Raw genomic sequence first — 23439 nt, forward strand, 5'->3', positions numbered from 1 at the left:
CTTGCTCATGACAGTGGCAAAGGGGCAAAATTGGGTACCTAAGATTAGTAGCAAGTTGGTGTGGGGTCCTGAGGAGTGGAATTGATACATTTATCTTCTCCTGTTATATCCATGTTGATACAAAGTAAGTTGTTCCATTTACTTAGAGGGGTAAATCTGTGTGAAAAATCAAACATATTTTCCGAGATTCAGAAGTTGTTTAGCCAAATTCTACTACATGAACATTGTAAAAGTGCATAAGTTGTTCATGATAGTAGCAGAGGGGCTCAAGTGAGCCCATTATGGAGGGTAAGTGGTCAAAATGTGCCCTATCATCAGGAAAAGATATGTGTGATTAAATACTTTGAAGGTAAGGGATCATTCTGTAAGTATTGTGATATTATATGTAAATGTATGTGAATTGTACATAGTCCTATTAGAGTAATGACATTCAAAGCACTGATGACAGATAACACCATACATTCACAGTATACTCTTGTAATGTTGTGTGTAGATACCTATTACACGGTAAGCGATTCTGTTTCATGTGAACACTCGTATCTCATGACTTGTTGCTGCTTCTGTATATGTCAAAGTTCATGTGTATTTGAAGGTTCTAAAAAGGAAATACTGAGATTAAGTTAAGGTCAAGGCCCAGCAGCCATACTTCAAGTTCATGTAGGAAAACATACAAACAATAAAGACATGAAATCCCAAATCGAGTTTAATGCAAAGTGTGCTCTAGTGTTATTAAAACCCAATCCATTGTTAATTATTTTTCACAGAAAAAAATCCTTAATTACATCTTTACACATCAAGAAAATGATTTCAATAAACAATAAATGACACAATCATTTCTGATCATTGTGAAGACATAATGTATGACCCACCATGATCAGACAACGCAATACAGGAGCTTGCAACAAATATAGCCAAAACAAAAGAGACATACATTTGACAATTATATATAAAACAAATCATATAGCAATGTGCATTTTGCACTCCTTCAAAATATATAAAGCAAATTTTCTTCTTGCACCAACAAATAATAAAACCACTTATATATATTTCATTCACAATAGAATGACTTTTTCTTTTTTTCTGTTGCACAAAACATAGCTGGTGTCATAGTGGAAAATGTCATGCTTTCTAGGTGTGCTTCACGCCTTGCCTTCACTGCTTACATATTTTTAAAGATTGGATTGACTTCACAGATAGGTAATGTTAAGCTATATTGCAAACTTAATTTCCACAGGAATGAGAATGAAACACACTCATAGCAAGTACTGTGGGTCTCCTACTTACACAAACAAAATAAGTATGTGCACTGTATAGAAAAAAATATATATAATTCAAGACTTGTTTTCTTTTGTCATAGCCTCAGACACAAGAACTGTCTTACATTGATTGAAATGGCATTAACATTCTTAATTCATAAACAAGGGTCAAAAACTTTATCTCTATCTCTCTCGATTTGAAAAAGGAAGCACCGTATTATTACCAAATAAAGGCATAGATTATATTCGACATTCTTTTCAATAATCAGTATTTGGTATTATACACTTCTGCATATTACATTTTGCATAAACACAAGGGCATACCTCAGAAACTTTGTTCATGCACTGAAGTATAAACTACACAATGCAGCTTATTAAGAAACATATGCAGACAAGTAGAATGCATTATGTACAATTCAATCAGACCTGTTATACCAAATCAAGGTACTAAAGAACATAACACCTCCCCCCTAAAAAAAAATTAAAAAATAAAAAATAACCAAAAACAACCAACCAACTCTTTGATCTCTAACTGTAAGAGAAAGCTTGAACCTGACGTAATGTACAGTTGTAAAGAGATGTATTTTTTACTGAATGCAATACACTGCCAAGCGCTCTTGTAGCTTCGGTGAACCCTGTGACATGGGTAATAAATCAGGTCAGCATGTTCAATCTGTTTGACTTTTCCCTCTGATAACTAATGAAAAATATCACTTGAAATATCTATTTCCTTTTGCTTGGCATCCAATGTTTTATGGGATATAATATTCGTAACTTCAACATAAATCATTTGAAAACAGCCTATATGGTCTTTTTTTTTTCTCTACAAAAAAAAATATTTACAAAAGCAGACCTGCCAATTTTATTAACCCATAAAATGTACACTTTTTTTTTTACTACTTATTTGTCATATCATACAAGACTCGTTCATACAGGCCTATTCAGTGATACAAATTTATACATTTCCATCCCACTATAATGTCTTACACTGCAATAATATATCTTGTGCTTCTAGATAGTTCTCTGGAATGCTTACAATACTATGTATTTTTGTAACTGCATAATGGAATTCATAAACAGTTCTCCATTCATAACGCGAACAAGTTCACACTAAAAGTCACTCACATCATCAATGATGTAACCTTGCAAATAATTGTTTGCACCACATAACACATGGATGGAATTCTCCTTGTACGACTAGATTTGTCTGTCATAGCCAACCCAATGAAACACTAATGACATATCAAGGAGTTGCCTATGTCCAAACTTTATGAAACAGGTACATTGATATACTGATAAAGGTCAAAGTTCATACTGTCTCTGCTCTGTTTTTTTTTTCCATACACATCTGAGCTCAAAAGTTGGTGTGCCATAGGTAGCCAGTTACTGCATTAAGATGCTTGAACATTACAGTGGTAAATCATCAAATTCATTCTCTTGACTTATATACAAAGTGCAGAGATGTTTCTAAGGAAAATATATCAGAGCAAAGTTACTGCTGCTGATATGAAGGATTTAATTGTACATATATGTTCTCTTTGAGTCTATATGAACCAGTAAATGATGCATGTTAACCACTGTTTATATGACATCTCAGAAAACTATTAATTATTTCACTGCCTGGATTTCAAAGGATTTTTTTTTTTTTTCCTGATGAATGATGTACGTAAATCTAATTTTGTGGCACATAAATGTGTAATGTAATCCATTTAAAAAGCTAAATGCATACTAACATACAGCCACTGAAGGAAATTAGATGTTTTCCCCAAGGCTGGATGTAATATGAGTTTATACATTATAAAGCAGAACAATGTAAATACTATACTTCTCTATCTTATCACACTTGATTCAATTTGTCTCTATGTGTATGTATGTCCACCTAGAAAAATATGACAAAAATATTCCGTATGGGATATGACCTTCAATTTCACCAGAGGTGTTGATATATCTGGTTTCATCTTCATATCTGCCTGTCAATTCCATCTGATAGAAAAATATTTGACCATCCATCTCAACTGCAATGGCAGATATATTCCATGAATTCAAAGAGATTGTAACCACATGTATGGAAATTTGGAATTAATGAACAAAGTAAAAAAAATGTTACAATTTTGATTTGACAGTATATGCTAAGTATCCAAGAATTTCCAATTGTATGACTATAAATGCTGTTATATCAAAAGTCATTGGTCACAAGCAAAGGGTAAGTACAATGAATGGACAATTGACCACTCAGAATCTTGTTCTTCATGTGTCACAGTTCAGTGTGTGGGCATAATAACATGTTAAAATTTTCCATAACTTTACTGATTCATCATCGATATGTTGCATATAGTGCCATATAAGGTGCTACAAAACTTGGCCACAAGATGGGTATATTATCTTAATGTCTAAATGTTGGACTTGCTCAACCAGTCTTGTGAATATATGTACCCACTGACATAGTGCTGAAGTGTCTTCTCAACCGTCTGGAATTGTCTACACCATATATCTTGCAGAGTTGCTATTTTCGCAAATTTCAGCAGTCGGGTGCTACCCGAGAATTTAACAACACACAGAAACATTTACTCTGATCCCGACATGAATGTGATGGAATGTGCACACTTCTCTGTGCATTTTCTTACTGTACTCTGTGATTGCCAATCAAACCACACCGAAGTCCTGATATGTAAAAAATAGACTGGCTAAATCCATGGTGTATACAGTATCTGCATTCTGTTGAGAAGTAGAGGACTGTCGTGTGTCGTGTGACGAATAAATACGCTGTGTAAACTCAATTCACATCAAGAGTTGCAGTCGGGTTTATACAGGATTTGTGGGCATTCTATCTTTGTTCTGCATCATACTCTCTCACATGCATATTTAAACATACGTCATTGTACCTACAAGAAATAATTTGCCGTCAAAGATTTCAAGAAATTTCCCCATTGCATGTCGGTATGCATAGAATTAAAATAACTGCACAATACTGTTTTGTATCATACACCTCACTTCCTTTGAGAGTATCATAAATACATACATGAGCATTTGTTTGGTGTACATGTACCTCAGTGCCAACGTCATGAGGCCATTGGAATGCAAATAACCAGAATGAGGCTACCAACATTGTGCAATCTCTGATCTATCCTGTACATAAAGGTTCAGTGACATACAGAAAGATTTAGACGAGAGGGAAAAAAAAGAAGAAGATAAGGTTCTCAGGTGATTTCATTGTGACAAGTACACTTACAACAGTAATATTGCCAGCCATTAAATAATGGAACTTGCCTTAACCAATAAAAATAAAGTTTTCATACTGAGTTCACTTACTACAGTAAAACCAATCAGTGCAATAATTTTCATCAAAACACTTCTTAATTGATAAGACTACCAATGGGCTTTGTAGAGACACATCCTTTTTATACAACCAGGAATAATCTTACCTGGTGAATGAACACCCTAACAATACCCTGATGCATATTCTTAATAACTACCATGGTAGCTATTCCACTCTACTTGTACTTCTGCATGCTGTTCTAAGTAAAGTGTGCATCATCTGGAGTAAGTTGTCATCGGTTTAAATATATCATAGTCAGTACAAGAGTGAGGTATCCTTTACAATAAATTTTAACAAACTGTGATCATTGCAGAAAACGTAACAATGTCACGACACCTATGAATAAGGACATAACTCCAAAGTCTATAATGGGGAATAATATGACATCTAACAATTTGGCACATAAAAAGTTTCTGTGCACAGAAAGATATTAGAGTACACTATCTATGTTTTTCTATGCAGTTCTTGTATATCATTCTTCTCTTTGTTCATTCTACAAGATTTGACATACCTACCAGGTGACCATACACCAACTGCTCATAAATATCTGATACTTTATGCCTCTGCTCTGTGTAATGAACTGCTATCTATCATTGAAGATATATCTCTTGCAAAGTAAGCGATTCAGTTATTTACTCTCCTCTTTCGGCCGCTAGCAATAAAACAGTTCTGATACAAAAATATTGAATGTTCTTTCATTCACATGTACCTTTTCACAGCTTATGCACACAAAGCAGACAAACATTGAAAGTTTCAAGTTATTGCCGCCTACAGAAAGGAGACATTGGAAGAACATGCTAAGCACCCTTCATCATATCTATGGCCAAAGGTGTTTTGATAAACAAAGAAAAGTGAAGAAAAGGCTTTCCATTATCAGCCTTTCCACACTTCTTCCAACTACTGTAGTAACTCCATATTTTAATGGATGTACATTGTGCATGTCAAGTTCTCACAAGTCTGGTTTTTAGCCTTAAGACTGAACATTCGCAAGAAACTCGGATAACAATGGGTGCGTTCGAGCGCTCTAAAGCGAACCAAAGCGAACTGAACCAAAGCGTACCGTACCGAACTGTGCCAGTTTTGGAGCGTTCGAGCGCTCTGTTGAGAAGGCGTACCTCAAGAGTTATTTTTAGAAAAGGTCACGCATTTTGTAGCAAGAATGTCATTCACCTGGTGCTTGAACTACTTGCACCTGTCCCAAACAAAGAGAATGATGTCTTTGCATTGTGACGTATGCGCATAATATGCGCATGCTTTACAGCGAACTTTTGGTACGCTTTGGTACGCTTTTGGAGCACATCGGGAAGTAGTCCGCTTTTGGCTCAGTACAGTACGGTACACTTTAGGAGCATTCAAACGCTCCTCTGGCGCGGGTACGGTACGGTACAGTTCGCTTTAGGAGAGCGCTCGAACGCACCCAAATATATTTGAATACTCTATTTTTAAAACTTTATCAAATATCTGCTTCACATCTGTCACTATGTGCATTTCTAAATAAGCAGTTATCTGTAACCTTCCTAACTGCTGGGCTTGAACAGGTATGTATAATGGTATGACTGAAGTATGCTAAAAGAACAAACATACAAAATCAAATAGAGATATTAAAAAAAAAATAGTTGAACCCATGTTTAAAGCATATGTGACCCGCGACAACGGTTTCAGGCAAAAGTCGCAAGAGCAAATTTCCTCCTAGGCGGGGTACAAAGATCTTCACCATTATTTTTGCCGATTTAGGTTTTTTGCAGAAATCAAATCTTTGATATGTTTTCTACATCTACACTAAATTTCATAGCATAAGACTACTTTTTCCTATCGAAAATGGAATTTTAAGCACCCTATGTTGGATCGCACTCGTCAGTTTTGAGCTTCTTTCGAACGCCGCGCCAATATCCCCAGCGTTGCTACGGCGCAAGGTCTCGCATGCGATTGGCTGGCGCGTCGCACACATTTACATAATTCGGCTTTCGGAGACACCAGTTGCAGCGTTTGGGGAATGCTTTGTCCACGCATGCATGATTACATGCTCCATTGTTCTTGCTATAGTGGTTTACACGCTGTAGTGCGTGCTCTTCGTTTGGCTTTCTATCCAAACTATTCTACCGCAATGTTCGACAACGGCAGTGAAACAAATATCATTTAGCACGACATAATCGTGTGAAAAGAAAAAAAACAACTATAGTCTACTTGTACATGTAGTAAAAATTATGACAGCACACTGACTCAATGTAGATGAGAGGAAAGGAGAGGTCACATGAAACCAGTTATATTCAAATACTACACATCAAGATCGCACGAAACTAACGAGTCGTGTTTGTTTGTTTGTTTTAATATAATTAACACCACCGAACAAGGCAACATATGCACGGCTTGTAAAAGCAAAACAAACAGAAAGCGTGACCTTTGCCAGCACTGGCATTTTTCTGCCTATACAAAAGGGTCGCCAATGATAAAGTCAAATCAACAACAATGAAAACGCGATTTGTAAATGTGTGGATTCGCCACCCGCTCCTGTTACATGCACAATGGTCATGGCGTGTGGATGCCATTACGTAATGCGTGCGCCCATACACATGTACACCATACGTGCAATTATCATATCCGCCATCTTGAAAGACGTAATGGTAAAACAAACCCGAGCGAACCGCATTGTTTTTCGGCTCCATACGCTGAGCCCCTAGGAAGGGTGCCCGGGAAATTTGACTCTCTCAGTGAGCCAATCAGAAGGCGATGTGGTTGCTAGAGGCGGAGCTTAACATCGATTGGCACCATCGTACGGATGGGTGATTCTCACCTCGCATCGCCGCTCGGACATTGTCTTTGAGAAAGAGGTGAATCTTCAAAGCCCGTTTTCTCGCAATTTTGTCAGGCTTACAACTTAAAAAGTGCATTTTATTTCGCTTTCCATGCCCACTTATTGTGCCAAAGAATGCAAGTGTTTTATATCAAGGCAAAGCTTAGGAAATGGGCAATGTGATTCAGTAAAAAAATGAATTTTCAAAATGCCCGACTTTTGCATATGACCGAGCCACTTTAGCAGTGCCTCTGCAATTAATAGAACTGTGTTGAAATGAAGTACCATCAGTAAATTTTCAAGATTCTGTTGAAGTGACAGAAAAGGAATCAAGACCTCCGTAAGATACAACTGAGAAATGTGTTTGTACACCTCCCTGGAAGGTTGATCACTTCTACAGTACTAAGCTGATAAGGACATTAAGCATCTGGTGCAATAAGGACAAATGGTAGGAAGGATATTGGTTGATGAAAGGCAAAGAAGTGATCACATACAGTCCGTCTCAGACAAGATCTACCATCGAAATGGCAAAGTAAATCTACAGTGTTTGTGACTTAGATGGTGATGCATTGCGAGTGTTGAATGACGTCTTGGGGCGGTGAGGCCTGGGCTTGACAGGGGGCGGTTTCCGCCCTGATCCCCCCGTGGGTGTGGAGGGGGAAGAAGAAGTCATGGGAAACACTCCAACTCCTATGCCAACCCCCAAAGGGGTGGTGGCTGGTGAGTAGGGACGGCAAACATCTCGGACGATGTCGGGGGTGAGGGCGGCATCGACGGAAGCTGTGGTTAGCCTGGCCTCGTCGCTGTGGTGTCTTACGTGGTCTGGGCTGGCAGTCGTGGAGGAGGAAGTGCTAGTAGCCAGACTGCCTGGGAGGGACTTGAATGATTCTCTGTGAACGGGAACAGATCATAGGAGAGACTTAAACCCCTTGATGCTTGAATGATTATGAGTGATTTAGTTTATCACATTACAGAACACATGAATCATATGCAATAATGTGCATATACACTGTGCATCTTTGTATATCAATTCAAGTGTAGATATATGTGTCTGTGCATTGTGGCAATGCATACAAAAGTTATAAGGCATGGTTCTTCATAATCTGTGATAAGAAAAAAGTGGGAAAAATATTTACAAATTTGAAGTATGGGTACATGCATTCAAATTCTATACATAAACTAGAAAAGCACTCTGAGGGTGCAGACCTCCGCCACGCAGCTACTTTCCATCGATGATCTTGCTCTTCCCAAAGAGATTTTTCTCCTCTCCACCACTGTGGAAAAGTTCTTAGGGCTCTTCCATAGAGATCAGTGATTTCCACCCATAGGTATACATGTTGAAAAATCGTCCGATTTCCCAATATAGAAGCCTTTGTTACGTCATAAACCCTCAGCTGCACGGCACGCCTTGCCCAGCTGCGAAACTAGAGCACGCACTTTAATGCGCGCATGCAAACCTCAAATACGCGCAGCCTGAACTCCCAAGTTCATTGACCCTACCTGCCAAAATATCAAAATCCTTCATAAATTCCCCAAAAATTCTCGGATCACTACCAAAAGTTAATCGTTTGTTACTTGTGTCATTCTCAACCTTTTCTGCAAGTTTCATCCCAATCCGTTCACTACTTTTTGAGTTATTTTGCACACGGACAAACTAACTACTGTAAAAGTGGATATTTTTGCGCGATGAATTTTTCGCGCTTGGGCGGGTCAGAAGAGTTTCGCGTGTTTTTAATTCCACGAAATCAAGACATCACGCACAGAAACGAATGGCATGCAAAAATATTCGTGTGCTTTTATTTTCGCAGTAGTTTCTGGTTGCGCGAAATGCGCAAAAATTTCAACACCGCGAAAAATGTCCACTTTTACAGTAACTAACTAACAAACGGTAACGAAAACATAACCTCCCTTGGCGGAGGTAACAATAATATATGTATGCAAAAACTTATAGATGTATAACATGTACACCTGAAAGCAACGGTGTAGCCAGGATTTCATCTTAGGGGGGGCGGTTAGTCTGCGAGGGAGCGAAGCGACCGAGCCCAAGCGAGCGGAGCGAGCGAGGGGGGGAGGGTGTGGGAGGGGGGTGTCCCCCCTGCCACGGTAAGAACTTTTTGCATTTTGATGTTGTAAATGGTGCAATTTGATGCATGTTTTTGCGCGTTATATCGACGTGAAACAGTCCCACTTGTTTAAGGTAGCAGTTTATTTTGATGTAGATTATTATTGAACAATTTGCCTATAAAATGCTATAAGTTAAATACACTTCTTGTATTAATTCTTTTCACTGAATATCATGGACGCAACTGAACCCGAGCGAGCGGAGCGAGTGAAGGGGGAGGGGAGGGTGTGGGAGGGGGGTGTCCCCCTCCCACGGTGAGAACTGTTTGCATTTTGATGTTGTAAATGGTGCAATTTGATGCATGTTTTTGCGCGTTATATCGACGTGAAACAGTCCCACTTGTTTAAGGTAGCAGTTTATTTTGATGTAGATTATTATTGAATAATTTGCCTACAATATGGTATAATTCAAATTCACTTCTTGTATGACTTCTTTTCACTGAATATCATGAACGCGACTGAACCCGAGCGAGCGGAGCGAGCGATGGGGAAGGGGAGGGTGTGGGAGGGGGTGTCCCCCTCCCACGTTAAGAACTTTTTGCATTTTGGTGTTGCAAATGGTGCAATTAGATGCACGTTTTTGCGCGTTTTATCGACGTGAAACAGCCCCACTTGTTTAAGGTAGCAGTATATTTTAGTGTAGATTATTATTGAACAATTTGCCTATAAAATGGTATACGTTAAATACACTTCTTGTATTAATTCTTTTCACTGAATATCATGAACGCGACTGAACCCGAGCGAGTGAAGGGGGAGGGGAGGGTGTGGGAGGGGGGTGTCCCCCCTCCCACGGTGAGAACTTTTTGCATTTTGATGTTGCAAATGGTGCAATTTGATGTTGCAAATGGTGCAATTTGATGCATGTTTTTGCGTGTTTTAACGAGTTGAAACAGTCCCACTGGTCTTGTTTAGGGTTGCAGCATATTTTGATGTAGATTATCATTGAACAATTTGCCTATATAATGGTATAATTTAAATACACTTCTTGTATTAATTCTTTTCACTGAATATCATGAACGCGACTGAACCCGAGCGAGCAGAGCGAGCGAGGGGGAGGTGAGGGGGTGTCCCCCTCCCACGGTGAGAACTTTTTGCATTTTGATGTTGCAAATGGTGCAATTTGATGCATGTTTTTGCGTGTTTTAACGAGTTGAAACAGTCCCACTTGTTTAAGGTTGCAGTATATTTTGATGTAGATTATCATTGAATAATTTGCCTATAATATGGTATAATTTAAATACACTTCTTGTATTAATTCTTTTCACTGAATATCATGAACGCGACTGAACCCGAGCGAGCAGAGCGACCCACGGTGAGAACTTTTTGCATTTTGATGTTGCAAATGGTGCAATTTGATGCATGTTTTTGCGTGTTTTAACGAGTTGAAACAGTCCCACTTGTTTAAGGTTGCAGCATATTTTGATGTAGATTATCATTGAACAATTTGCCTATATAATGGTATAATTTAAATACACTTCTTGTATTAATTCTTTTCACTGAATATCATGAACGCGACTGAACCCGAGCGAGCAGAGCGAGCGAGGGGGAGGGGACGGGGTGTCCCCCTCCCACGGTGAGAACTTTTTGCATTTTGATGTTGCAAATGGTGCAATTTGATGCATGTTTTTGCGCGTTTTATCGACGTGAAACAGTCCCACTTGTTTAAGGTTGCAGTATATTTTGATGTAGATTATCATTGAACAATTTGCCTATAAAATGCTATCATTTAAATAATCTTCTTGTATTAATTCTTACACTGAATATCATGAACACTGTCTGTTCAGCAGTCAAACAGAAAAAGCATGCACACGAGGGTGTAGATAGGGGCATATCCCCTCCCACACGAAGGTGATTTTGCGTTTTCAGACCTGAAATTCAGCGATCTGTTGCAAATTTTTGGTGCAATACTTTTTCATCGAAGTGATAAAATCACGGAATTTAGCTCTTATTCCGAATGTGCACCATCTGTGTGTATGTATAAAGTCTAGTGAGGTATATAGAGGAAGGGGGATTCCTCCTCCCGCTCGCGGAGCTTTTGCGTTTTTGGAATTGAAATAAAGCGATCTGGGTATAGCCACAGTCTATACTTCTATGCATAGTGGAAGGGGGGGGGGGAGGGGCGGGGGAGCAGGGAGAAGGCGTGGGCGAGTGTTATCCCCACCCTTCCCTTCCGATCGAGCTTTTGCCTTTTTAAGGTTGAAATTGAGATATCTCATCTACGCATTTTTGATGGAATCAACATTTGGGAAATCACACACACACACACACACACACACACACACAAACTGATTGGGGGGGGGGCTGAGGGAGGAAAGGGTCGATTAAAAGGGGAAATTCCCCTTATACATGAGGGAACCTTGAGTTTTCGGAATATAAGTGATAAGTCTTGTGCACTCAGAATTATTCATAATTTTGTGTAAATCTAAAAAGTGTACTAAGCTATGGAAAGAGGCACAGAGGGGGAGGGTTTGGGAGGGGGTATCCCCCTCCCAAGCACGAGAGATTTTGCATATTTTGAATTGAAATTCAACGATCTGGTGCACACTTTGAGTGAAATATTCAAAAAATATCTTATTTGATGAAAGGTTGCAAAGGAGACCCGCTTCATGTGCATGCATATACAGTATACGCGCATTTTTTTTCCGCCTCCCAAATCCCCGGTCCAAATCTTAGGGGGGGCGATCGTCCCCATCGCCCCCCCTGGCTACGCCAGTGCCTGAAAGTAACTTACCCTTTAGCACGTAATAAAATTATCTGTCCTAGCTGAATTCATACAGCCATTTTATTCCCACAGCCCTTTTCAGATTGAAACATATTTAAATCATAGCTTTGCTTAAAAAAATAGTGATTTTCATGAACTATTGACTAATCCAATTCTTCTGTACAACAGTCCAGGGGAGACAAGGTGGTGATTATGGCTTTATACATGGAATCTACTGACTATTAACCAACCATGGGGCATAGAGACATGTACATCATCTGCTTGGTGTGTGAATATATTTGTAAAGGATGAGTGTTTCCTTTATTAATTTTTGTTTTCTCTAGTCACTGTAATACAGGACTTCATGTTACATTCTCTTAAGACAATCAGTGCACATTCCATGTATGACATAAAGGATACTGTTGGGTCAATACAGCTCCACTGAGTTCAGTATACAATTGTAGATTCAAACTCTTGTAAGCACTTGTTAGTTCTATCAATCAGAATGCCTAAAAATAAATTGATGATGGGCCTATGTCTTTTTGATAAATCCCAGCTTTCTGCAAAGTCATTGAGAATGAAGTATTGCTTAGAAAATGCCTGCTTGCAGTACCCTAGCCTTGATTCTCAGAATGGACCGGGCATGAATACTAAATATTCTTGTTAATACCGCTGCATCTCTTTTTGTGAGTTGAAGAGAGAATCTCACATGTGCTGAGCCTCTTACATTTAACACACGTTGGGATAGCAGCAAAAAAGAAAAAAGAAGAAAAAAAAGACTACTTGCAGGTTGTTATACTGTGCTGTATAATTCACTGATAATAAAACGTTAAGTAGCGAAACTAACATTGCAGAGTTTGTCCCACGTATACACACTCCATTGTATTAGTTAACCAACCAGTTTCATTGCTTTCAGTTTTATCTTGAGTGTCAATATATATATATGTGTGTGTGTGTGTGTTTGTGTTTGTGTGTGTGTGTGTGAGTGTGTAAAAGTACATTGACATATGCATCACATTTAAACAGTACAAACCAGGTAAAATTAGTTTTATTTTTTCAGTTAATGAATATCAAATGACACACTGAAATAGGAATATTTCCAGAACATGCACAGATGTGCATCATCTACGTATGTATATTGTGTAAGCAAAATAACTTGGTAGCAAATCTGCCCTATATTTTATCTAGTCTGTTAACTTTTGTGTCTGAGAGAGTTTGAATGAACATAGAGTGTTACCCAACTCTGCTTTTAATAAAATTTGTAAAATATCATTACCAAAGGACCTTAATTGCAAAAGTATGATGTGTTCGCAAACAAAGAGCTATACTTTTGGAGAGGGGATATTCTCTCAATGTAACATATTCAACAGAGGTGCAGAGAATAAATCCTACTGGGCTTTTTGGACTACAAATCCTGGCACCCCTCCAACTTAGTGGATTCACCCATTCAACACAAGGCTAGCAAAAGAGAGAGGCAAGGCCATGTGGTGCATTATGTGGCAAAATCAACTCGGTAAGTAAACCTGATTGTACAACTGACATATTGATCTGCTGTGTGTCACATGGCCCCAGTTCATAAAAGATACATAAAACACAATAAGAACTTTGAGGAAGCTAACAAGGATCATCTGCTTGTGTGATTATTAGGCACTTTAGTTCCTCTTTCTGAGGTTGTCACATTGCCCCTCCTTCTCCAGGTTATAAGCATATAAAGACTCTATGGTCTAAAGAAATTACATGTAACTCAAATTATGCTGTAACACTGAAATGACTACCACTAGACTATGTAACCATAGAGTTAAAAAAACTAAAATTGCAGCTGCAATTGATGGAAGAAGAAAAAGATAAATGTGTGTGCATATCATACACTTGTAAATCTTGTGAATCACTTCAATGAGGAGATCTTAAATAAAACAATAAATACATTTTGCAAACTATCCCTTCTAACAGGCATTCACATCAATTCTTTTTCATCCAACCTACAAAGGAGTCGTACATTTAAGATTAAAGGTTATATGAATATGACTAACAGTGGTATTGGGTGAATAAATGTGTACAGTACCATGGTTGGACCACTGTTAAGTGGCTAGTACATGCATGAGACCTGATCTAAAGCAGACAAGCACTAATGAGTTATCTCTTGTGAATGTATGGTTAAAGATGTTAGTGTGTCTTCATTCCAATACTCAAAGATAACAACATGGTTGCAATGCCTAACGTGCAATCACGCCAAATTTCCTTTCAACTGTCTCCAAGTTTAGCATGGCGGTTTCTATCAATGCCTTTTATATTGTCATCCTTCTCATCTGATTTCATTGTCAATATTTTATATTATAGTGAGTTTACATATTTCTTCAAGACCCTTCCATTAATTGGTAAAAATTGGGGCAATTACTTTACAAAAGCAGTTATTCTTCATATGACTGGTATGCCTTCAGGGTTCAACGTAATTAGAAGCTTCCACGTCCCACCACATACAAAGTTCCATTCTTAATAGGTGTTCCACCATATTAATGTCATAATTTGAAGGGATATCTAAAAGGTTTGTATGACTCATTTTTCAGAAATATTCAATATATCTCTATTTCTTTGCTATAATCATGTGCAGTACAGTTGTATATAGTCATCACATGTATTTAAATATAACTGGTGCTTTTAACACATTGATTTGTGCTGATGAGATCTGAGAAGCTGAAATTAATACAAAAAATTCAAATGTAAACCAAAAAACAAACAAACAATGTTTTGCCAGTGATTTAATGATAAAGAATGAGAGTGCTGCAAAACATTCATTTCAGTTACAATTCAATGATCACTAATTTGTTTTATCTTGTTCCTTTTTTTTTCTTCATTTATCTGCAACAGTTACAACGGTGGACACAGTATCAACTTTATGGACACTTCTTTCACAATGGACAGCCATGGAAGCTACCGACCTAGCAACAGCTACCAAAAACTACAAAACTGAAAGGGGCTGATCCAACACCTAATCTCATGAATAGCCTATAATGGTCTAATTCTTTCCTAATGTTATTATATCTGCCAACTTATACCTTATTTTTTTGTGCCAATGAAAGCTAAAAGGATATGGAATGGTAGTTTCTCATCTGGATGATACATTTTAGATGATTAATTTTTCCAACACAACCCAATTGGGTATTGCAAACTTGTGTAACAAATGGATACCTAACGTTACGTTACGTTAAAAAGTGCACTTGATATGCAAAAATGAATTTATGAAATGACATATTTCCAACAACAGAAATAGAAAATGCTGGAGAAACCTTTACCGTCGCTACTAATTTTAAAAGAAAAAAAAATCAGAAAAAAAAATCAGTTCTTGCATTGGTATCAGTTACTTTTACGTACTGGCTGCATTTCACAAAATCTCTCTTCAAAATAAAAATAAAAATATTGCCCTTGAATGAAACCAAGTTTCAAATTTGAGTATATTTCTTTGGTATACCACCATGGTTGTGATCATTGTTAAAGTCCATTACTTGACTGGTAACATAATTTCATCTATTACTCCTGTGTTTCTAGACAAGATCTTTTGATAGGCGCCTTTAAGGTCAATTATTTCTGCAACCATTATAACTCTCTTGTGTCATTTGTAAATGAGTGGGGGAAAGTTTATCTTTTTGCAACCGATACATCACTATGCACAGGTAAGTCTACGGTACTCATATGTATTACAAATGAGCTATTAACCCCAACCCACACATCACCAAAAGCTGTACAGACTACTAAGCGTATGTGCCATTCCCAGCAACGCCACTCACACATGTACACTCATTGACTGATGCGCACACACACACACACACACACACTCCACTTCTTAAACATTGCTTAGTAATAATGGTGAATCAACCATGGCCTTGCAGTGATTACAGGCATGCATTTTTCACTATTAGTTTGAAGTGATCCAAAATGAATGAGTAGAATGAGAAGTGTGAACGAGCAAATGTCTTTTTCTACCTCACCTGTCACCTTTACAAAATGTTTTCATATTTGGACTCTGTCGGGGAGAAGATTGGCCAAAAGCAATCAACCAGCATTAATAATGATCTGGACCTAGATAGGCAGCCAACTTTCTGGACTACCAGTAATGTGCAAGAAACCCTACATCACACTGCAGTTGTATCTGGTGTGTGAATAGATGCTTGCAATCTTCAATATTTTGGCACTTTGATCAAATGGCTGTTCAAAAGAAAATGGATAATGTCCTGCATACCAGCACTGAATGGACAATGTGAACAGCATGTAGCATTTGATGATCTTGCTGACATTACCCAGAAAAGATTATTGGAAATCATTATGTGTATGACTGTATGTTTCCCATGAAACACATTCAGAATTTTCTTTTGCTCACATTGAAACATGCTGTTAATTTTTTTCTCTAACTTCCAACCACTTCTCTTAAAAAAATAATAATAATAATAAATAAATAATAATAATAATAAGTATAAACATTCAACATTCTGTGCAATTCAATTGACAAGATTCTTGTGATACAACCCTGTTGGCACACCCAAGATTGTTGCATCCATGATGTATGACACAATACATATCAACCTCCAGTGTTATTTGACCACTTGGATATAAACAGATTCTTTTGAATACCATGTGACCAAAATGAAAAGATACTGTCTTTCTCCCAGCCCTTGCCATGATCTGATTTTTGGTTGGGTGTGGGTTCATGCATGATTTTGGGAGAAGGGCAAGGATGGTTGGTTAGGCTAAGTTAATGTAACATCCATGCATTCATAAATGGCACGTATGCAATGCATGTACAATAAATATCCATCATGCATCTTTTCAGCTGATCACCTCACATGAAATGATGACAGTAACATTCCAAGTACAGAACAGGTTTGACATGAAAGATGACTACCCTTACACAACATTTGCAATTACAATGAATGACAGTTGATGCTTTTGATGCCCTGTGTTTTTGAAAGGTGCTTCAGCTAAGAGTGTGCAAACTACTGACATCATTTCCTCCATGTTGGTGTGTACAGCACATGATAAAAACTCTGCTACTTCAATCAAGATTATGAAAATATGAGGAAATGAAAGTGAATTCCACACAAGGGTGCATGAAATCAAAGACCCCCCCCCCCCAACTGACCTACTGACAGGACTACAAAGAGCATTTATCCGATAAATATGAGTTATGGAATATTGATGATGTCACAGTTGTCTCTTAAGTTTGTTCAATTTTGGCATATTTCATTCACTGCTAATGACACTACTTTGTGACACTAAGTTTCAGTCTTCAGAGCATTCATAATCACACTTAATTTTGTCTCAGGACAGCTTTTGGTATTTGGTTTTTTCCCAGTGAAATATCAGTTCAGATCAGTGACACTTTCAGAAAGTGGAGTGAGAGTATGGCATGCATATCTAATTACTGAAAGGATATCACAAATGCCGGCACACGCCAATCTGCCATTTTTGATGCCTATGTTTCATTATTAGTATGGATAGAAATGCTTTTGAGAGCTGGCTGTTTGAAACAAGACTCTTAAGCATGATGTCAAACGGAGGTTAGGAGTATCTTGACTTCACAGACGTAAATGTCCTACATATATTGTACATACCAGGAATTGAGCAAGGTGAATATTTGGTATTTAATAATAATGCTATCAGATTTTTTTTTCATACAGAAACATGCAGCATGTCACTTTCAGCCATATTTTGGTAAATGTTTATTCATTGATCTTCTATTTATCATTTCAATCCAAAATGTTTTATATTGGGCTAAGGATATTTTGGTAAGAATGGTCCTGTCTATCTGGAATATGTGTTAAGACTGTATGTCCTGAACTGATAATTTCTTGTTGTCAAGTCTATGTGTGTTAAACATTCCTTCTTGATCTAATCTTTGGTGAGACATTTAGATACTCTCCAAATTCTGTCAGTCTCCATTCAGATGGCTTTTACTTTCCCAATTATTAGTACTCCACAAAATCACTCTACTCCTTATCAATAGCCTTTGAAAAACACTGGAAATGTATCACATCAGATTGCCACTCTTTCTCTTTTTTTCTAGGCTCCTAAAGTAAATCAGCTTTGTCAATACAGTATATGTGACTCTGTATAAAGCAAAGGCCATAGAAACTTCCATTAAGAGACTTTCTTGCGAGAGCCTTGAGAAAGCCGGTAAGATGAAGTGAAGCTGCATTTGTTGTATCCTAGGCACACTAAAGCCATCCTAAGATCCCTGCAGGCACATTCAACCCATCCCCTACCAGGGTGCTACATAAATTTATTTTACCACTTGTCCGATTGGGCAAGCAGATTTTCAAATTTGCTGCAAAACACTTGCCCGAAAAGACAGTCCAAAATATAAGAAAATCATATAGTCAAGGGCTTAATAAAACAAAATCATTGGAATAAACAGCACACATTGATTCGCACGCTTAAACGCATTGTAGTAACAAACTCTGTCCGATCAAGTGTTGCCATTGCATTGCATTGCATTAGAGCTTCTACATGTAAGTGTTAGAAAGCTGCTGAAATAAAATGTAAAGTGCGTTGCATCACTACACAGCCATTAACTTTGGGCTTTGTATGGTTAACTTTGTGGGTTTGTTATGAGGGGGTATCAAGTGAAAAACAGGTGGATTCAAAACTTTTTGCTTGTCCAGTTCAGGCAAGCATTTGTTCTTATTGTTCAAAAACACTTGCCCCGGGCAATCGGGCAAGTACTTATGTAGCACCCTGCCCCCACTTAATCATGACTGTAACTTTAGCTATAATATCCTTAATATCAGCACTGTAGTGAAGTTGGTATTGTCCTTCCTTCAAACAGTTTACATAATCATCAATGACTAGTGGGTCTAGTTTAACATGAGAAATGGAACCCACTAAAAGCTATAGTTACTGTGTTCACCACACTAATAAAGAAGAATATTACGTTCCCAGTTGGCTAGAAATCCCTCGCTTCTCGTCATGATTATTGCAGTAGCTGTGAATGCCTATCTTCATAAAATCTTTTTGAAACAGCATCCTGGAAAGGGAAGATCGACTACTGCCTATACTCACTGATGGTATCTAGTCTTCCATCCTATGAATGCATTGCCATGCATACAGTATCATGCGGTTTAAAGAAGGGGTGCACTTACACATCTGGTAAGCTGATGTAGTTCTGCTGGACCAAGCCTTGTTGGTCTCCATGGGAACCCTTCCACCATGTTTCATCCACTCTCTGGTAGAGCTTCAGGGTGTCACCCTTGGAGAAGGTGAGCTCATCTGGAGACTTGCCAAGGTAATCCTCCTTAGCTGTAGCTATGATTGGATCTATGGAGTGATGGGAGTAAAGGTTAATGACTGACCAGAAATATTCACAGACACAACTCATTATTAGAGAGCTTTAGATTTGCAATGCTGATGTTGAACAAAATGATTGTGTTGGCTGTTCTCTTCTCTTCCTGAGTTGCGTTACAAAGTAGCGTCAGGTTACACAAGGACACAGCCTACACAAAGTAAAATGCCCCCGCCCCCCGGATCTGTGAGTGGACGCGAACATAACCGACCGTTCAAACTTGGATGATGCCAGGTCGATTTTCACTAGAAAATTTGAGCATGCCCAAAACAGGTTTTTCCTCTGTTCGTCCAAGTCGCAAAAATCTATAAAAGCTCCCTAATAGAAAGCACTGAACAACGTACAGTGTATCCACATTTCCTGGCATCAGTCTACAGTTAGTAACACAGCTGCTTTTTTACAGATCATATTTCACTCATTAATACACAAACTCCTTTGCTACTGTTATTATCAGTTTGAATTATCTCATCTTCTATACAACCAGATGTTACTAAAATCATTTCATATACCACTAAATTATTTTTAAACCATTATTCTGGTACATACCAGTACTTAAAATCTGTTAGGATTACAAGAATCAGAGAGAATGTGTTAGAATCCTGCACACATACACTCAATTGAACCTGCTGTCAGGTTGCCAAAAATCCTGCAGCTTTTTGTTTCAATCAATATTATTTCTATAAACATCCTGGAGGGACATGACGATTTATTCACTCATCTACATGAACCCTCAACAGGATGTAGCCTTTCACTCTTTACGCTATCCTATTGAATATATCTATAATTTGCTTTCATTTTATTTGTAATATTAACATGATAGTTATGTGTGATTGCAACATCCGAATCATAAACTGACTGACTAAAATTGCAATTGGCAAGCAAACACTTAAAGAAAATTTTGCAGTGCAACTTTCTCAATGTCCACAGATGAAACTAATATTTTGCAAGTAGCATTGTCTTCACAAAAGTGAAGTGCCACAATAGAAGAATGAAAAGAGAATGAACAAGCTTTCCACTCTATTGTTTTAGCACTTAGTTGTATTTTAACCGCCAAGTACTTTTGTAAAGCTAAACATTTGACAGCACAGTACTGTGTGCTTGTGTTATTCACTCCCAGCATTTTACCCTTCTAATGTCTTCTCCTCACCCTCCAATGCTTGGTATAATATTGGGGCGTTATGAACAGTGAGAAGCTGCAGTCTGCAAATAGCATTTCTAATGAGGTTTGGATATTTAAGGATAAGCAAGGTTGACTGTAAAAGATATTTATCGTCGCTGGGGTGATAAGACCTTGTATCTGCCATTTTGATGAAAATGACTTTTTTAGATTAATAGTCAAATAATTGGTTAAGTGATGTCCTGTCCAAATCCCAACTGTCTTACTTAAAAAATGAAGCCACCACGGCATGTCAAAGGAAAGGCTATCCCATTCACTATAGTGCTTTGGCCGCCATGTTTTTTTACTCTCCTGAACATTTGACATTTTGTAGATACGAGGTCTTATCACCCCAGCGACGTCATGCATACAGAAAATTACATCCTTAGTTTTCCACAACATTTGAATCATACTGAAGTAACCATTTGCATGACCATTCAGAAGACAATAAAAGCAGACTTTGGAGTGGGATGGAACTTACTATCATTGGTGCTGTCTGTCTCATCAATCACTGATTCTGGTATTGTTTCCAGGCTGCCTGTTGGACTATGATCAAAATGGGGAACAAAATGACTGGACATTAAGACTAATAAGTACCCTACTGTGAGATGAACGTCAATGAAAACTGTTACTCACACATTACAATATGTGATTTCATTACGTCAGCAGCAGTAATATCAGTAGTTGTAAAATAAGCATTAGCAGAATATGCTGCAGTGTCACTATGATCACTACAGTCATAAGTCTTTATATTAGTAACAAACCATGATCACTACTGTTGAAAGTTTTTTGCAAGTACTCCAGAAATACATACTCTAGAAATTTAAAAACAACCTCAATCTGTTTAAAAAAACAAGGCTATGAATAAAAGAACGACAAAAAACTGAGTCAAGGCTGCCTTCAGATTGACAAATCACAGCATCCAAATGTATCACTATCACTATTGAGTTGTTCCACATAGCAATAACTGCTGAAAGCTGCAAATATATACTCAATATGTGACTTTTGATTGTGGGGGTATATAATGGGTTAACCAAATTTCAATATGCATTTGGGCATTCATATGCACTTGTACTTTTACTAGTAATACTCATGTATCAATCTTCTTTATTCTAGAAACTTAAAGCTTCAGTAGCCTAATAAGCAAACAATAAATTTCTACAGTTGAATCATTCCCTCCCTATCCAACACACTCATCTGATTGAGGCTACTGAGCAATCATCAGTAATGTGCCTTGACTGCAGTCAGTATGCATGCCTTGGAAATGCTCAGCAAACATACCTCAGGTCTGCATTGTTCTCCATCTGGAAGAGTGGACCCGGCTCTGAAGGGAAGATCTCATTCTGGAAGAGGATCATGGTCTCCACGAGGTCATTGATGTTACCCTGGTAGGCAACCTCGTCGTAGCCATCTGGTGGTCTGATGAGGGTGGGCCCAAAGCAGAGGGCAAGGTTGTGTGTGTCCATCATGTGTTCATCACTGTACTGAGACAGTCTGGCAAAACAAGAAGCAGGAAATTCAAGGACTCTTCTCACACTAGCAATACATAGCTCTGGCACTAATGCTAACTCTTGCCCTGCTACTTTTATTGGTCAGCAGCACTATATGTAATATTTTCTTGCTTCTGGTTGCCTACAGATACACTTGTCTGACTAATCAAAACAAAGCAATAAACCACAATTTTACAATAAAGGCTTAGCGTACTCTCAATGTGAGCTGTCCTGTTATCTTATACAAATGATGCACAGGATAGAGTGCGTTAGTGGAGGCGTATAGCGCACTCGAGGGTATTTACAATTGTGAAACATGCTTGAGGCGAAGCCGAGTGCATGTTGCACTACATTGTAAATACCCGAGAGTGAGCTACGCCTCCACTAACGCCACGAAATAATACTGTGCATCATTTGTTTTATAAAATGGGTCGAAAATTCGAAAACTAACAGCATTTTTCAGCATTTTTCTCGTACCTTTGTGGGTCAAGACGTCCAAAGATGTTCGTCCCAAACATTTACACACGTCGCGCTCGGAAATCCCGCACATACAGTATAAGTATGATGGGGGGTTGGGTTTCTGGACACTTAAGTTCCCGCATGAAAACTTACTTATGTTACATAGAATATGCACCCTTTACCTTAAAGACTTGATATAGACTCCTCATATAGGCCTACTAGACAACATACTCTGAAAACGGCGTGAGAATTAACCTGTTAAATCGCTGGATTTGCCCTTCAAAGTGACTCCATGTACGCATCCGGTCCCACAACGCTTGGTCTACTGTACTGTACAAAGTGTACGTATAAGAGTATACGTTCGCCACACATGTTATGCACAAGGGAAGAAAGGCCAGCCGGCCCGCAGCCCGAACTAGAAGTTGTTTACAGGATTGACAGCGCGTACTGTATGCATGCAATTCAAAGGAGCCGCCGCGCGCAGACGATCGGCAATAGGATTTAACACGCAGTGCGATGGGACTAGAATAACCAAAGCACACGTGACTCATTTCAGCGCTTCCTATTGGCTACATTCTTGAACCCATTTTATAATACATATTACTTCTCTCTTCTGTGAATCCTTCGTAATTATTTGACAATGTGGATTTCTACTATCAGAGAGAATAGTCTATTCTACTTTGTACAATAGAATTCATTCCATATAAATCACAATCCCTAGCAGCAAGACTTGTTAAGAATACATGTCCCCCACTTGAAGTCCCAGAGTGTAGATGATGTCACATGGCTTGCATGCACAGGTCACTCCCATTATAGCTA

General features: G+C 38.3%; 1 protein-coding gene across 2 annotated transcripts in view; it reads right to left on the bottom strand.

The window, feature by feature from the left end:
• Window positions 1-7590: 7590 nt before the first annotated feature.
• Window positions 7591-23439, bottom strand: part of LOC139728134 (SLIT-ROBO Rho GTPase-activating protein 3-like) — a 100160-nt gene continuing 84311 nt past the window's right edge. The window contains exons 17-21 of one of the 2 annotated variants that reach the window (XM_071639106.1): window positions 21953-22165; window positions 21153-21217; window positions 19316-19490; window positions 16169-16203; window positions 8121-8253 (exon numbers count right to left, since the gene is read on the bottom strand). In XM_071639106.1, the coding sequence (XP_071495207.1) occupies window positions 16191-16203; window positions 19316-19490; window positions 21153-21217; window positions 21953-22165 (466 nt within the window). In that variant the 3' untranslated portion in view covers window positions 8121-8253; window positions 16169-16190. Of the gene's footprint in view, window positions 8254-16168; window positions 16204-19315; window positions 19491-21152; window positions 21218-21952; window positions 22166-23439 lie in introns of both variants that reach the window. The other variant, XM_071639096.1, reaches the window with a different exon arrangement.

Source organism: Diadema antillarum, unplaced genomic scaffold (assembly GCF_040938485.1).
Source record: "Diadema antillarum isolate AM-2024a unplaced genomic scaffold, OU_Dant_1.0 scf00000018, whole genome shotgun sequence".
Classification (NCBI taxonomy): domain Eukaryota; kingdom Metazoa; phylum Echinodermata; class Echinoidea; order Diadematoida; family Diadematidae; genus Diadema; species Diadema antillarum.